At 40.5% G+C, this 17918-nt stretch overlaps 2 protein-coding genes across 2 annotated transcripts; both read right to left on the bottom strand.

The window, feature by feature from the left end:
• LOC116687402 (cytokine-like protein 1) lies at positions 1–2053 on the bottom strand. The gene is made up of 4 exons (XM_032512762.1): positions 1757–2053; positions 1606–1650; positions 962–1108; positions 1–861 (listed from the first exon to the last, which is right to left on the bottom strand). Exons 1-4 carry the CDS (start codon positions 1901–1903, stop codon positions 760–762), a joined length of 441 nt encoding a protein of 146 aa, XP_032368653.1. The 5' UTR covers positions 1904–2053; the 3' UTR covers positions 1–759.
• A 467-nt stretch (positions 2054–2520) lies between these two features.
• Positions 2521–17858, bottom strand: LOC116687377 (limbin). The gene is given in 24 exon segments (XM_032512709.1): positions 2521–3186; positions 3420–3521; positions 6208–6325; positions 6328–6382; positions 6539–6626; positions 6874–7103; positions 7315–7542; positions 10006–10149; positions 10803–10977; positions 11307–11617; positions 12124–12300; positions 12422–12581; positions 13034–13209; positions 13442–13681; positions 13795–14119; positions 14600–14739; positions 15068–15202; positions 15337–15402; positions 15550–15650; positions 15784–15970; positions 16073–16129; positions 16526–16707; positions 16803–16878; positions 17332–17858. Coding segments are annotated over 24 exon segments (4125 nt in total). The 5' UTR covers positions 17563–17858; the 3' UTR covers positions 2521–2765.
• Between the last annotated feature and the right edge of the window lie 60 nt (positions 17859–17918).

Raw genomic sequence — 17918 nt, 5'->3', positions numbered from 1 at the left:
TACATAAAAGCTGATACATAAAGAGAAGTTTTATTACATAATGCAACCCATATGGATTGTCTTTAAGTGTGCATAAACACAGGCAAGTGTCTAATATGTTTACAACAGTGAGGGCTCTCATATTTTATATATATATTCTGCTTCAAGCCAAGAACATTTGCATTTTTATTCAGTTTTAGCACAAGCAGCAGTACTGTCCTAAGTTCTTGTGATAAAATTCTGAAGGAGTGTACTGTACGACTGAGTGTGAGAAAGCAATGTTCAGTACATCTGTTTCTTACGTAACATTTTAAACCACCATGTTCAGCTCTTCAAATATTTACAAAATGCTGTATAGTGTTCCTTTAAGTCAGACCAAGGGTTATGGCAACACAACTTATTTCTCTTAATGACACATGGTCCTTTGATTATAGCCCATGTAAGTAAGCAGCGGTTAAGACCGGCTCACAAGCATCTCTTATTGCTTTATTATTTTAAAGGTTTTCAATGGCATGGTTGGCATTCAGCAAATTTCCTGTGGAAATTTCTCGACTCCTTGCTGGAATGTAGCCACTCATGTCCACTACTATGAGCGTGCAGCTAACGCAGAGCCAACTAGGTACGACATGAAACAGCACCCTGTGTGTATTGTTTATGATGCATCTAATACAGTGCAGGCAGCGGTGTGTGTTGCATATGCGTTACCATTCTACATATTGCTGATGTGTTTTTATGAATAACAGACCGGTGGGCGTCTGTCATCTGCTGTGTGTGTGTTGATTATCTCTCCTCTTGCAGTAGCTGAAGCCTGTCCTCTGCATAGTAAGGGCTGCTGTGTCCAGTGTCAATAGCCTCACAGTCATCTGTGAAAAACACCAGGTCCTGCCAACCAAACAAAGACACGTGGTCAAGAACCTCAAGCCTGAAAACAAGAGCGAATAAGAAGAAAAAAACCCATTGCAGGTGTTTTAGATGCTCTTACCCGATAACAGACTCTGGTGATAATGGTGTACAAGTTCTGGATTTTACGTTTGAGCAGCACCATTCTGGGACGCTCTCTGCAGGACTGGTCAGGATGGTTCAGCACCACATAGAGAAAGTCACGGAGCTTGGTTGTGACACATGCGTTCTAGAAAGATAAGAGATTTTTTTTTTTTTTTTAAATGAACAGTTTCTCTCAAACTATATACAAATCTTCTAGTGAATGATTCTTTTTTTAATTTAGATTTTGCATGAAAGATTAACAGTATTTACATTTTTTTTTTCTAGATTACTCTCATAAACCCTCAAACACACAAACAGGAAGTGCTACCATATTAGGTAGGATTTGTCAGTGTACATTGATTTGCATTGAATTGGCTTCCTGTGCAAAATTAAAAGTTGTGCTGAGTGAAAGCTCCAGCTCACATCTAACTTATTGATTTTGTATTAAATTAACTCCCTTAGTTTTTAATATATAACCGGGATTTTGAAATGACTGGGTGGTTATCAGTGGAGGAAAGGTGGTTGCTAGTTGAAAAACAAAAAATAAAACTGATATTCAAATTTCCAAATTTCCTTTTAAAACCCTTTCAGCAGCAGTGCGTCCCACATCATATATGCACTCCTCCATTGTTTGAAACTTACATGCACATCAAGGAAGATCGTGGGCAGAACCTCAGCACACGTTTTCTGCAACCCAACAAACGTGATCGTTAGAGAGTACATGACACGGTGCACTAGTCCACGCAGCCCAGTGTGCAGAATGTGACAATGTAATGGACGTCAAAGCGCTTACCGTTCGACTGGACGTGTGTATTTTATCCAGCAGAGACATGACTTCTTTGCTCAGGCCGAGCGCTCTGGAGTAGCAGGTCGGAGGCGCGCATTCCGACAGCCAAACAAAGCTGAAGAAACACGCGAGGGTGGCGAGTCCCAGCCTCATGGCGGATACAACACTGCTGTTCCGGACTGCTTCCAGCTGCCGTGACGGTCAACGGAGGGAAAATAGTAAAGAGGAGTAGTTTTGCAGCCGTTTTAAGGATGGAGTGGTGGAGGGGACGACGATGACGTGGAGCAGTCTGAGAGGGGGGGGGGCGGGGGGGGAAGACAGTTGGGGTCGCAAACACTCCGTTCACGCACGCTACCAAATGCCAGGGACGATTGAGCTTCTCCTGCTGTCAACACAGCCACACGTTTCGCAACTTTTCCCTCAACACATGTGGAGACTTTGTCAATTCCAAAAAATTAGGATATTAATGACAGCTATCACGTATCAATATACACGGTACATGTCAAAACAAGAATGGAAAAATTCAGTGGGACGTTTGATTTGTATTTATGACGTTCAACAAATTTTATTTTACAAAATGGATTTAAACTGTTGCACATGAAAGAACTTAGAGTTTTGATACATGTCATTTACCTGTGCATCTGGAGTGTAGGGAGTTATTCAATCCTTACATCAAAACTTTAACTTGTCTAATATCTGGAGTTTTGAACAAGAATAATACTATTAATATTAATGCAGTGCACATCAATACTGCAAGCATGGAGGTTTTCATCTGTTTTTTTCCCCAATAACACATTTGTAAAGTGAAAGTGAGTCTGTACTTCAGTGGATATTTCCCACCACTAAAAAGATTCAAGCCAGTGAAAACAATGTAACGGTTTGTCAACCTCCTTTATGTAACCACCATGCAACATACCACACTGAAAATATATTGGCTGATTTTGGATTCTAATATTATATATCGTGATAAAGTACCATCATCATAAAACCTTGCAAAAGACAATGTTAGACAGTTTCAAGAAAGGTTTGATGGAGCCACTGAGCCTTTCTTCAGATTGAGAAAGTTCTTTTTCTTTTTTCTTTTAGGAGCACCCACACTGCCACTTGAATCAGGTTGATCCCGGAACACAAATAACCTCTCTCCGGTAGCAGGGACGCCCAGTACCCTGCTGGCAGAGGTTGGCACCATGTATTCCTCTGCCGGGCTGTGTAATGTTTCATTCACTGTGTCCACAAACCTTTCTTTTGCAGTGTCATTTCTCTGCTCTGTAACTGTGTTTTCTGTCAGGGTTGATCCATGAACAGGCCGTTGTGCTTCAGTCAAACTGTCTTCCTTTCCTTTCTCTTTAACCACCAGTGGTGCAACATCTCTGGAAGCCAGGGGATGGTCTCTGGGGAGCAGTTTTTCCATCAAGCATTGCCTCTTTTCCTGGAGCCTGAGATTTAGGAGGACAAAGGAGCTGTTGTTAGTGGGCTTGGAGTGTTAAAGGGCTTACGTCATGCATGCATGCATGTGCTCACTGCAGCCCAGCCATGTTAACTGATGAAAGGCATATTACACATCAAATAAGGATTTGTCTATGAGGTTGGTGATCAATGATGCAGAAAGCATAACGTCAGGTCCTTATACAGCAGCCAGTAGAAAGACACAAAAATGTGTTGAACTCACCTCTCTCTTTCCAAAGTGCTGCTTGGCATATTTGGCATATTTTTATGCACCATGTCTTCTCGCAGTTTGACAGAAAGACGTCTGTTCACCCCCCCGGCACACCTGGTCAAAAGGTCATAAAATAAAAGTATGAAGCTGGTAACAGCGATACGATTTTGCAGACAATAATTGGCTTTTAATAAAACATGGTATGGGATGCCTGGCTATCTGATACGCGGTCATAACTTTTCATTGGTTTAGAGGAGAGAGTTTTGTGATCTTTTCCATTAAAAGTAAAAGATTAGATATTTATTCCCTTTCTTAGAAGGGTAAATTGTTTTAGGACCGTCCAATCAATAATTAAGTATGGATAATTCTAACTTCAAAATCACACAAGGCTGTTTTTCTTATAAGAGAATGAATATGTCAGAATGCCTCCAATAAGTAAAAGTTTATTTGCTTAACAATCATGTTGCATGGAAGGAGCAGCTTCCCAAAGCAAACAGAATCAGCTAATCATGTGCATGACCTGGTTCATGTGCACATTTAAAAAAACACATCAAATACAGTGTCTGTGGTTACAATGTTCATAAAGGCAAAATGGAAAAGTTCATGTTTGTACTAGCTACAAATATGAGACAGCATACAGTAAATGATCAAATTGGGAGGTAACAAACTGTACCAGGGCAAACAAAGGACGCCGAGAAAGAACAGCAACCCTAGGACACAAATTTCAAAGTTTTTCTTGAGATAACTCAGGCTTAATTTATTACTTTTGAGTCCAACTTAGCAAGACAATTGAAAACAGTGTTTAATGTTGGAGGTAGAGAGATATGTAGATAATGTCAGACATTTTTTAAAGGACAGTGCATTGGAGCTACTCTATTAACTAGGTTAAAACATATCTAGCTGATGCCCGTTTGCATTTAAAAAAAAAAAAATGCTAACTTACATAGACCATTTTCTCAAAAACACAGCTGCTTGGTTGGGCAGGTAAGAGGCCAATTTTCTGTCCACTTCAACTTTATTTGATAATTTATTTTTGTCTTTCGATATAGCTGTTATACATAATACTACTGCATGGCAATAAAGTGATTTGATCAAGGACCTCAAAGTATCTACAATCGTCAGATGCAAAAAATACTCAATTTCTTTTTCTCAAATTAAATATTAGCAACATATGTTTCACATCCTACTATTGAAATGAAAAGATAACAAATTGTTCCAAAGAACAGCTAAACTCTATTCTGCAAACAAAAAGCAGAAACTAAAGAGCTGAAAAAGAGAACAAAAACACATGTTTTGCATATTGTTCCATTTTCATTCTCTTGTCCTTTGGCCAGACAGCTTCGGTCCTCATGCATGAGACATGATTCATCAGTTAAGTAATCCAGACTCAGCGGAGGTTCCAGAGTATCAGGAAGAGAGGGGAAATTAAATGAAGGGTATAATCATTTATCTCTTGATCTTGGCTCAGGGAAGAAGGACCTTTGTGGAATCGTGTACAAACTGTATATAAATCTAAAACAATGCATGGAGATGGGTTTGTTTCAGCCAGTGTTTAAACACAGTTTTTTTGTTTTTTAAATCAGTGGCTTCAGTCAAAAAAAACACTTTCTTAAACCACATAACTTGAATCGATGAGATTGTGGTTGCATACTTGGAACAAAAAGGTTTTACTATATTCAAATTGTTTTATTTATTTTTCCTTAAAGAAAGGAGGGAAATACACTAGAAACGTTCAAACGTATTTAAAGTGCCCATGTTATAAAAAAAAAATCACTTTCTGGGATTTGGTGTGTTGTTTTGTGTCTCTGGTGCATCCACACGCATACAGACTTGGAAAAAAAAACTATCCATACTGTTTTGAGTGAGATACAGGTTTCTTAACGTCCTCTAACTTTAGTCTCCGGGTGAGCTGTTCCACAGTTTTAAACATTACTAGCTGAGACAAGGTGGCAAACCGTAGCATGCTAGCTCATTCTCAATGGAAAAACACTGCTACAACACACTAGTTCACCATAATGAACAAAATAACTATTTACATGGCCCTGTTCTGCAGGTATTCCACAAGTGCCCCTCATTTAGAAGAAGACTCCCAGCTAATCCTGCCTTGTACTGACCAAAGTTGGAGAAAGTTATTGTCTGATCATTGCCTAGCTACTGCGCATGTGCGACTCCCAACAAAGATAGTAAAGAAGTGAGATGTCTTACTCAGTAGCTAAAACAGAGACCTAAACACACAGGGTGAAAAGAGGATTTGCAGCAATGTGCAGTACAACAAAAATATGGTGTTTTTTGTACATTAAAACATGTAAACCTCTTTTGGTACAACCTCAAAATACAATTATGAACCTGAAAACAAGCAAAATATAGGCCCTTTAAGCTTTCTGGAGAGCTCCTAACATGGACTAGGAGACAAGTGAATGACAAAAGCTTTTGATAGCTTATGCACATTAGTTGGTTACCAAACTCAAAACTTTGTTTGCAATTTGGAAGAGCCAGACAGATTTTGTATGATTATGTGCAATTGTTCTGCTGCCATGGGAAAACAATACAATTTGATAACAACACACACCCACACACAACACACCAAACACACACACACAACACACACACACACAACCACAACAACCCACCCCACACACACACCCACACCCACACCACACACCACACACACACACACACAACAACACAACACAACACCACACACAACCACCACACCTAATGTGATTACTCTGTGTAAATAGATGTATAAACTGGATGTACAAAATGTTGCCAGTGGACAGAGCCTGACCCTGCTTCTTACCCCGAGTGTTCCTGCTCTGCCGGTGATGAAACAGGGTGCTGTTTGGGGCAGAGGGCGTCAGTGATGGAAATGAGTTCGCTTTCAGGCAGAGTGGGGAGGAGGAGACGCAGGGCCTCAGGAGAACCTCAGCAGATATGTGACTCTGCTTCACCAGCTGTGATGCAAACTCCAAATCCTGAGAAGAAGAGCAGACCACCTTAAAGTACAGTCTTTACTCTACTTCCTCTGGCATGCATACAAAAGTGAGGATGTCTCTGTATTTTTCCATGTTGTTAATATGTTAGTGTTGAATAAAATACTGGAAAAAAAGTCTTAATTAATAAGTTCAAACCTGGTCACAGTTTGCATAAAGTCTCCTGAGCTCCATTTGCTCTTTTAAATCTTCCATGGCTTGATTGGTGCAAGTCATTTTCTGCAACCTGAAAACACCAGAGTAAATGTAACGGTACTCCTGAGTTAGTCTATATCGGCAACGTTGAATTTACTGGATTGTTTTGATGCCGCCAGATATCCCTCACCTTACGCTGTCTTTGTTCATTACAATTGTGATTGGTTTAAAGAAATGCCAATAAAACAGAGCATGTTTCTCTCCCATCCCGGTGTGTTGTGGCGATTGGTCTGCCAATAAGACATTACTCCTAGGTTAACACAGACATGACAGCTCACCTCTCAGCCAATAGTGTGATGACCTGATCACTCTTGTAGAGTGCCTCTTGGAGGATGGATGTCATCCTGCAATCCTGATGCAGTTGAAACAGTCTCTCCTCCTCACTCTCCCCCTCGCCCTCAGAGTCATCTCTCCGTGTTGGATTGGACTCAACTCTGGACCGAGACATTTGCAGGCAATCCAGCTTCGTCCTCTCCTTCTGAAGCTCTTGTTCTGCTTCCTCTAGGCCCTGTGGCAAGAGTCAAATTACACTCTCAGTAAAGTCTATAAGGTTAAATGAGAAACTAATAGTAATTAATAGTAAAAATAAACTAGAAGTAATTTTCCAGAAAGTATATGTATATGTTTGAACCTTACATATGCCCTTGATTAGCCCTCCAATCATGTAGTGCTAACAGTACAGAGGTTAACTTGGGAGTAAAGCATTGCCTAGTGCCTACCAAGCAGTGGTTCCGTATACTCTGGGCCATGTCTTGTCTCTCCAGGCTCTTTCTCTCTCTGAGCTGTGGAATGAGCAGGCTGTGCAGAGTGAGCATTGCTCCGCATGTCTCCAACACTTTGGTCCTCCTCTCAGCCTTCTGGTAGTGGATGGTAGCCATCTGCATCGCCAGGTTGTCGCCCCGAGAGCGCAGATCGTCCTCTCTCTCCCTACGCATCTCCTCCACCACCTGCCAAAACACAGATTGATGTATTTCAGTCATCTTGTATGAACTCAAACCCCTTTGTGTGCAAGCTTGACATTCAACTTTAATGAAGATATTCCTTCACTTGAAGGAGAATTGCTCCTGCTACTGAATGAGCATAGGGTTTGAAAATGTATAAAGTTAATACACCCTTCATACCTCTCAGTAACTTACTGCACTTAAAAAGGACTTACATTTGTGTTCAAAATAATAGCAGTCCAACATCACTAACCTCATAAATTATATTTTTGGTAGAAATGATATTTCTACATGGCAAATAATTTACTAGTATGTGTTGTACTGTAGAGTCATAGAAAACCAACAGACCCCAGTCATGACATGCATGCTGCTCATTCTGTGTAATTGAATCTGTAATTGAAAGGAGCATGATGACGTTCCAGACATTGCTCTGAGTTACAGCAGACTTTGATTAAAAAGTTGATTGGAGAGGGGAAAACATATAAAGAAGTGCAGAAAATTATAGGCTGCTCAGCCAAAATGATTTCAAATGCCTTCAAATGGCATCCAAAGCCTGAACGACGTGGGAAAAAACGGTCAACTACCACTCGAATGAATCAAAGAATAGCCAAAATAGCAAAGGTTCAACCAATGATCCGCTCCAGGAAAATCAAAGAAGACTTTTGCCAAAGGACAATTGACTGGTCAAAGAAGAAATGGCGCAACGTTCTGTGGACTGATGAGAGCAAAATTGTTCTTTAGGGGCCGCAGACAGTTTGTCCGACGGCCCCCATGCTCTGAATTCAAGCCACAGTACACTGTGAAGACTGTAAAGCACGGTGGTGCAAATATCATGTTATGGGGATGTTTCTCATACTGTGATGTTGGGCCTATTCATTGCATACCAGGGATCATGGATCAGTTCCAATACATCAAAATACTTGAAGAGGTCATGTTGCCTTTTACTGAAGAGGAAATGCCTTTGAAATGGGTCTTTCAACATGATAATGACCCAAAACACACCAGATTCCAGATGAACTGGATTTATGTTAATGAGTGGCCAGCCCAATCTACGGACATCAATCCCATAGAACATTTGTGGGGTGACATCATAAATGCTGTTTCAACCCAGTAAAGGTCAGGAATTGTGGAATGTAGTGTAGTTCAATCGTCCTGGGCTGGAATACTTGTTCACAGGTGTCAGAAGTTGATTGACTCCATTCAACACAAAATATGTTTCCATCCATCGGTTTTTCCAAATTAAGTGATAACGAATGAAAATTGCCTTATGGAAACAGTAAAATTTGATGGAATTTCATGAATATCGACTCAAAGGAAATATGTCATCAGATTTTATCTTGATTGATATACGGCTTATGCGATAAAACGCTGATGGAAACGTCATTTGCCAAAATAAATACCAAATTGCGATTAAGTTTTAGGTCATTATATTGTTGCAATCCGCCACAAAACGAAGAAGAGACGAGAGACTTTTTGAATTTAATTTACGATCAAAATATAACGGTTATTTTAGATAGCAAAAATCTACAAAATGCCATAATTTATCAGGAACTTGCAAAGGAAATGGCCAACAAAGGTTACAACAAGCCGTGGAACGTCCTCCGGAGTAAATGGAAGGCGCTCAAACAGCGAGACATCTTTCAAAAATGAGTTGTCTCACAGCGGTGCCTGAGGAAAATAAACGGCAGATTGCATCTGCATCATCATAGCAATGTGTTGATAGTGTTGTTGTTTTCTTATTATAGCGTGATATGTTGCTATCAGCTAGCACATATGCACTGCAACTTGTGCAGTATTGATCATTTGTTGGTAGACGGCGCAATTCATTTTGTCTAGCAAAACTTTGTATGCAAATGTTTGCTTGAATGTTGTGTGATTCAGTGCAAAAATGAATGGAAACACCTTAAAATGTCTCAAATCAATTCAATATACCAATTTAATTGCAAAACAGAATGTGACGTCATTACGCCCAGGTTTTTTTTTGCTTTAAAGCCGTTAGATGGAAACACACTTTCACCAGCTTTATTCGCATGAGTTTTTTTAACCGCACTTCAGATAATTTGATTGACAAGTGGATGGAAACTTAGCTACATATGTGAAGCAGTACTCAGAAATAATGTTTATGCAACTATATATCAGTGCAGTGATTCAAAGTAAAGCAAACCCTTGAGACATTTTTCAGTTCATACAGTAAATGTTTGTAAAGAAAAACGCCAATACTGCCATTTTTTGAACAGCCTTATATTCCTTTTTCTTCACTTTCTGTAAAGGTAGAACACAAACTTGATCAATTTTGGTCATGTTTTGATTTGGAATTAAATGTGCAGTGTTCCAAATGCATTTTTATTATGGAATTAAAAGCTTTTCTAAGGATTTTGAGCATTATTCACTTTGCTCAATGCACTTTTAAAACACACTGATATTATTCTGAACACAACTGTATATCAAAACGTCATTTTACAACTTTACCTTGTTCATGATACTGCTCTCCATCTCCTTCTCCTTCTCGAACAGTTGGATGCTGTCCTCAAGCTTTTTCTGGAAAAGCAGCAGTTCCGACGTGCCGGTTTTCTGTCTTGCCTCGCTGGTTATCTCCTTGGATTTCTTATTAGTCTGCAAAAACCACAATATCAACATGTTGGCTAGGAAATTACTCCAAGCGTGCTGTTATGATGTGATTAGAAATGGAACCAGAAATAGTTAGAATCTTAATGTGTCCAGCAGCCACACAATTGAGGCTGATTACACAGTGTGGTTTACACTGGCGGTCATCATTCTCTATTTCTTACTCATTTGAGAAAATATTAAATGCACCGTGCTATTCGCGCTTGCTGTACCAACTGAGCCAACCCAGCCCCGCACCATTCTAGCCTTGTGTAGTTTATTTCACAAGGGCTTTAGAATTGTATCAAGAGAGGAGATTTAAAACAAAAAGTGATCATCAAAATTAGCAAAAGGTAAAAGAAGTGATCATAGAGACTTCCTTCCCAAGAAAAAAAAGAAGGATTTTTAGCATTTTAATCTGGTCAACTGAGCTCTGATGCTTTTATACTGCAAACATACATAGTTGTGGATGTTGGTAATGTAAATACTACACCAAAATAAGTGTGGAAGGGTGTATTGTTGTCTGCCACTGTGGCCTTTTGTTAGATACTAAAACTAGCAGTAGTCAAAGTCAGAAATGTTTAAATACTACACACACACACACACACACAGGTTTCAAGAACATAACTCAATTCAGTAATGTGTGATGATTATGGATTCACCATTTGTTGCTCGCGCTCCTTTCTCCAAGCTGCAAGAGCGGTGTGGAGTTTGGTTCTGGAGATGGCGTGGGGCAGCACCAGGCAGCGGTCCATCACAGACAGGCACTTCTGAAACTCTAGTTTCATCCTGAGTTGGTCATCTTCAGACAGGGTCAACTGGGACAAACACAAACAACTGGGACAGAAGGAGAAAAGGCAGACAGATCAACACACAGGAGTTCCACCATTAACTTCACGTGGCTGTTTGGAGAGTGGAATAACATGAATCCTGGATGGTGTAATTATTGTTTGTTGATGTTGTTTTTCAATCTTCAAAAGTTCTTGTGGGGGGACAGACTGGTATGTAATACATTTTGCTGTAGAGAACGCATCTGAATACCTCAACCCCATCTAATCCAGACAGTGCTTCATTCTCGGTCTACCTCTCCCAGAAAATCCACAGCAAATATGAACCACACTTTGAATCCCCTGAAATGAAACGGCCGGTGTTATTATATCACTGACCTGAAGAAAGCTCTGCATTGCGCCCTGAGCTCTCTCTGCTCCTGCAGCTCTCTCTCAATGGCATCCCGCAGAGCCTCCCTGGTGCAGCTGAGAGTGCGTAAGGCTGCCTTGCCTTCCTGGTGCAACTTTTCCTGGCCATGCAAGAGAGCGCTCGCTCCTTGTACCTGGGCTTGCCCTGGTCCTCCCTCAGGTTCCACCTGCAGCAGGGAGCGTTGTGCCCCTGGAGGCAAAAGTGTTAGCAAGGCCTGGGTTGCAGAAGGCTGGATGGCTTTGACTTCTGTTATGGCACCCTGGATCATACGCATGGTCACCTACAAAACAGATGGAGTATCAAGAGAGAGAGCAAATCAAACTCAGTCGAGCTCATTGGGATGTTTTTTTTTGTGATTAATAATTTTTTAACAAAATACAAAACATACAATAGTTCAAACCATTCAACAAAATAAGTTCCAAAATAGTCAATAAACCAAATTAACATATTTATAAATTGCAACCCCATAAGTCCATCATACACGTCTTTCCCCAGCACAAAGCTTCTTAGGAGCCCTTCAGAAAGCTCAAGTACTTTTACTATCCATTTTCTAGTATATACATCCAATCTGGCAAACTGTTTATCTGTAACATTCAAACAACTCCACCCAGCCATCTCACAAGCCCACTACTCCATCTATCCCCTTAAAACAATCTGTCTGGCTATCATCAAATTAGTCTGGACCCAACTACTTACGCTCCGTGGGATGTTTGTGTGTGGGTTTTTATGCATCTTTTAAAGTGATTAGGTCATGAAAAAGCCTGATGTGTGCAGTTAAAGTGGCACCTTGCGAATGTCGGCAGCAGCAGCCTCATCCAGATTGTTGATGAGCTCTGCTAACTCCACACTCTGAGCGGTCAGTAAGTTCTGCCAACAGTGCAGGTGCTGAACTACATCGATCATTTCCTCCAGACCCTTGGACAGAGCTGACAGATCCTTCTGTCTCTGTTTGTGGACCCGCAGCTGGAAAAAGCAGGAAGGTGGTATATTAGTTACGGAATGAGACGAACGGGTTTTGTGGTATCAATCAATAGGATAATGCAGCTGCTGGAAATAAAATCCTAAATGCGCTTGATTTCCTCACCATGTCAGAGATGAGCTCCCGCCTCTTCTTAATCAGTCCACAGCGCATGGCTCTCCTCTCTTGGCTCAGTGCCTCATCTAGTCTCTGCCTCACCATCACCAACTCTTTCTGGGCCTTGTCCTGTAGCTGGTCAATCTGCTCTGCAGGCACAATGCTCCCTCTGGTGGAGAGATGAAAGCATGCCAGGTTAAAACAACTCCAGTCGAGCTTACTCAGATTGTGCAAGTTTAGTGCTGCCTACAAGGTTGAACTGACAACAAAGGCTGAGATAATGTACATAGTGTCTTTAAAATGCCAGGAAAATACTTTCTTTTGAATATATATATATATAATTATAATATATATATATATATATTATATATTATATATATATATAATATTTTGTAATGCAAATTGCACTTTCATTTTCTGCCATGTTTTTTGCAAATCTATATTTTCTGTTATATTGAGGATCACATTATAGAATCACTTCAGATTAAATTCTAAAATTGTACATTAATGCTGCAATACTGTAGAAGCATACTTGGCCACATTTAACGTATAGTGTAGTAGTTCCACTATATGTGAAATGGTCATCCATGATGCTATCTGTGGTAATAAACAGGCACCGACCTCCTGATGTGAGTGAACCAGCTATCCAGATTGCTGGAGGTACTGGAGAAGCTGTCTGAAATCAAGCTGTTGAGGCTGTGAAGGCTGTGCACCAAGAACTTCCTCTGTGCATGGCGTTCAGCGAGCACATAGCGCTGGTTGGCAAGGACGACATCCAGCACTTCCTCTAGCTGATCCTAGACAGAAAAGAGAAGGAAAGGTCTCAAAATGTATTTTAACGTTGCTTCATGTTCTGATTACCGCAAATACAGTTAGCTGAGAAGAAGAAGAAGAAAAGAATAAAGCATAAAACTGTCTAAATGCAAAAAAAATGTCTGAAGCTCAAATAATACATTCATAATTATGTCACTTAAATGGTCACCTCTGATGTGTGACAACTTTTAAAGTAAATTCTCACTTGAAACTCACTTGACAGGCAAAATAATCGTGCTGAAGACTCTTGGCTGTACTCTTCTCCAACTCGCCCATCCTGGTGGCCTCCTCCAGTTCTTCAGAGAAAATCTTGTGCAGCTCCACCCGGCGCCACTCGATAATCTGCCTCTGGACCTTCCCTGAGGCTTCTTCATGTCGGACCAACAGAATGCGCTGGAGCTGACTCTGGCTCAGCTTGTGCAGCTTCTCCAGGAGGACGCTGCACTGGAGGAGCTCCTAGTAACATTGCAAAATGAGGTTTTACAGTAGGAATGGTGTGTCATGAAAGCAATAAACTCTCTCTCTGAACGTTACTTTGCTAACAAACTAAACAAAGCACTTTTGATGACCTGTTGGTCTGCATGTTGACACAGAAGCTCGGCCTGGGCCTTCTCAGCAGCTTCTCTGCGGTGCTCTGCTTCCATTTCTTCCCGAGTCTCCAGGTTACACTGGCCAGCCAGAGCAGCCATGCGGGCCCCTCGCTCCTCCTTCAGCCGACCCTCCATGCCCAGCATCTGTCCGTGGAGCACACTAAGGAGTCTCTGCTGAGCCTGGGCGCTGCACTGGCCCTGGGAACGCAGGCCACCCAGCAGGGAGGACATCACATCCTTGTAGATCTGAATTCGGGTGGCCTCCAGGTTATTGGTGGCATGCAGCAGTGTGGACATTTCAAGGCTTGCAGAGATAAAATGCAGAGTAAGCAGGGTAAACCTGTACATTAAGCCAATAACAGTCCATGTCCCTGGGGGGATTTGATAATAACTTGAGACAATAATAATGTTGAATTAGAACAGACCATATTCTCTGATGGCTTTAGATGTTATAATGATTAAGAAATTGGGTAAAACTGTGTAAACAACATAAAGCCAGGAGTGAACAAAAAAAGCACTGATTGATAGCTGAAGCCTAGTGCATTAATATTAAGTTCTTCATATAACTCAAAATAAATGGACTATATTGAATTAAAGGGGAAAACTCCCAACTTCACTCTAATACATTACATTTATTATAGATTAATACCTTTTTTCCACAAGCACTGAGTGTCTTCATGACCGATTTCTTCCACTTGGCAGTCACTTTGATAACTTTTGTGTCATTAAAAAGATATCTCTATTATCGAGAGATAATTAATTCCATCTTGACTGGTCTACTCACTTCTCCAAAGCCTGGTACATATTCTGGGGATCTTCCAACACCATGGTGTCTACCATCTTGTCTTCAAATGCAGCCTCATCTTTTACAGTCTCACTCATGTTGCAGTCTGCATACTCTGGGGCCGAATCCCTTCGGTTTCTCTAAAGCAAGACCATATATGCAAGCACAGTGTAACATTTACTGTATACCTGAAGTAAATCATAAAACCTAAAACAAAGAGCAAATTAAACAGTTCTTTAAAATTCCAAAATTAGTCAACAGAAAAGAAAATAGTGTTGAAACATGTTTGGTCATCACAACCTGTCAAATATTATACCCAGGTTGGTTGGACACAAATGCCAAAATTTCTTTTAACAGAAGTACCAGTATTAACAACATTTTTACAGAATTAACAAACACAAATAAATACCATCTGTAATTAACACATTAGGTTTTAACTAGAACAAAACACATTGGATTTGGTTATACCCTTTGCTGAAGAAGGTTCAGCCTGGTTTGGAGACCTATCAGGTTCATGGCCAGAAAGCCCAGTGACAGCAGCACCAATGTGACGAAGAACCCAGCAACAAATCCAGCAAAATGGACCCCATGGTTAGGATAGATCTAAAATGGGGCGCAAAAAACTTCTCATCAAATCAATTTTGTAAATGTTAATTTGAAAACCGTAGAAGAACAAAGCATGCAATGCTTGAAGGTGCAAGAACGTTTTCAGTTCCAAGTATCTGTCTACAACTTACCCTGTCGGTGGAGTTCACCATCAAGGTTAGTCTAGCTGTCAATGGACCAAACATACTGACATCATTCTGTGGAGTCAAGAAAACAATACTTTGTGTAAGAAGAGAGAAATGTTCTTATAGTACTGCAAATACTGAGATGTAAAATGAATAACATTTTAGAGATTGCTTTTCAAGTTTAAAAGACCAGAAATAGAGCAGGGGAAAAATAATTACCTGTGAGGCGTTAGAGAAGGTAAGAAAAGCCGGAAGGTCCAGGACTTCACTCTTATGACTCTTTATGTAAGCGGTATAGTTGACAACAACTTGAGATCCAGCTAAAGAAATAAAATCAATATGTTATATATTGTGAAAACAGTGCGCATAACATTTAACTATTTGACATTTTATGGTTTAAACCAGACATGTTTGGTAGAATAATCTCTTTTTAAAACTGACACTCGGACATACCAGACAGTGAATCAATGGCAAAGGTCTGGTAGCCTCTTTCCACAACCCTGCCTTCAGACTTTAGGGGTACTATTCCAGAGATGGAGTCCCGGATAGCCACCTGAGACAGATTGGTGCCATCCACTGGGCCATTGTTGTAAATCTGCAGAAAGAAAGTCACCTGAGGAGGGTCAGCGTCCATCTTCACCTGTGGGACACACGAGCAGCTGTAAGGGTATACGTCACAACATGTGCGTTTGCAGTTTAAAATTGGTCCAAAATAAAAATTAAAACAATTTTGTTGATTTACCTGTGCACACTTTTGAAATATGACCCCAAATGTAGATGGAGGTGCCACACTCTGAACCTGCAGAAGCATTCAACACACTGTATAATTAGTTTCTCTCAACATGATATTTCTTCATTTAATCATCTTCTTTGAATTATATCAAGTAATAAGTATGGGAATGGGTTGTAATATCTATGTGGTAATCCATAACTTCATTCAAATTCAACAACCATAACCCAACAAGAATACCTGAGAAGAATCTATAGAAGCATAGAAAACCATAGAAAAAAAAATAAAAGATGTTGCAACAGTGGAAAGAAATGGCTGATTGACAACTAACATGTTCAGTGCAAAAGTACCAAAACTAAAATAAAAAAATCTCATGAATTACCACGCAGATGAAAAGGTGCATTACATACAACATGTCACGGAGTACAACAACTGAAGCGACCATAACATCTTTTAAAAACACACCTGAGGAACAGCGAGGCCCGGGTTGTATCTGGTGAGTGTGCTTCTGCGGTTCCGGAGGTGCAAGATGTTTGTCATGTAGGTAAGTGGCGTATAAAAAGAGTGGCCCCATGGACCAGCAGGAGCTGAAGAAGAAAGGGGGGCCTCTGCAAACAACACCATGTGTCCATTGATTTCCATTGTACCTGTCAGGTTACATATAGAGTGTGTGAACAGCCAGTTACAAAGGCTAAAATTTGCAATAAATATATACACACACCATATATAAATTCATACTAACCATCCATCCTAAGATATGCCGGCTCTGCTGACTTCCCACCAGGGTCATGTTGCATTGCATGGATACTGGAGATGCTCTGGCAACGGAAAAAGAGGCATTCAGTTTTGCTTATTTAATATGTTACGTGTTTATTAACTAATCTTAAATAGATATAACTAAAGCAGCCTACAGACATGCATAAACAAGGGTAACTCTCAAAGCCAAAGCTATATCTGACCTGATTATATTTTACCTGTAAATATCAGTGAACATGGTTCCTAACATAAGGCTCTGGGATACAATAAAATAAATATTATCTTTCACGTTCAGAATAGGTTGTAGGTTGATGTAACATGCCCTAAAACTGGGGGAAATCGAGTCTTTGACAAGGAGCTATAGAACGTAACATTCGCGAAAATCGACAAATGTCAAACATTAAACTAACTTCACCACGATATGTAATGTGTAGCTGTAATAAGAACATGTGGTGCAACATCACTGAGCAACATCATCAAAATAGAGCTTGGCAGGAATAAGATTGGCCACTCACCTCTTGTTTCTCCGAGAAAGGGGGTGGCGGTAGTGTTGTGTAGCATGATGCATCCTGAGCTGTCCCGTTATGATGTGCAGCACTGTACTCCAATAGACACAGAGTCTTACGCTGGGTTACACCGTGACACCAATGGGAGTTTGAAGGAGGTAGACACAAACACGACACTTGGATATTCAAGATTAATGACCATATTGTGACCCTCTTCGCGGTAAGGTTTACCTGAAGCATTCGTAAATTTGGGTGCCACTCTCACCAAGGAGAGCCGCTAGCTAACTGGCTGGATATTGCCATTGTTGAAATCCGCGATGAAAACATTTCCACCGCTTTTTCTTGACAAACATTAGCTAGCTAGTTGTTGCAGCTGATGAACATGAACATCTTACTAGTATGCAAATATTTCAGAAGAAAACTGTGGATACCGTTTCAAAGAGTTAACACGAACACAGTCCATAATCGCCGTTCGCTGCTGTACAGCAAAACTATTCCAAACTTGGGAAGAACGGGAAACTCCTTAAGGAATGTTAAGAACAAAGTACTTAATGTGTTTCCGGTCCAGACTTTCAAAATAAAACGGCATAGCTGAG

This window comes from Etheostoma spectabile, chromosome 4 (genome assembly GCF_008692095.1).
Source record: "Etheostoma spectabile isolate EspeVRDwgs_2016 chromosome 4, UIUC_Espe_1.0, whole genome shotgun sequence".
Lineage (NCBI taxonomy): Eukaryota > Metazoa > Chordata > Actinopteri > Perciformes > Percidae > Etheostoma > Etheostoma spectabile.
Note: the sequence above shows the minus strand (reverse complement) of the source record. Positions and strands in the feature narration are given on the sequence as shown.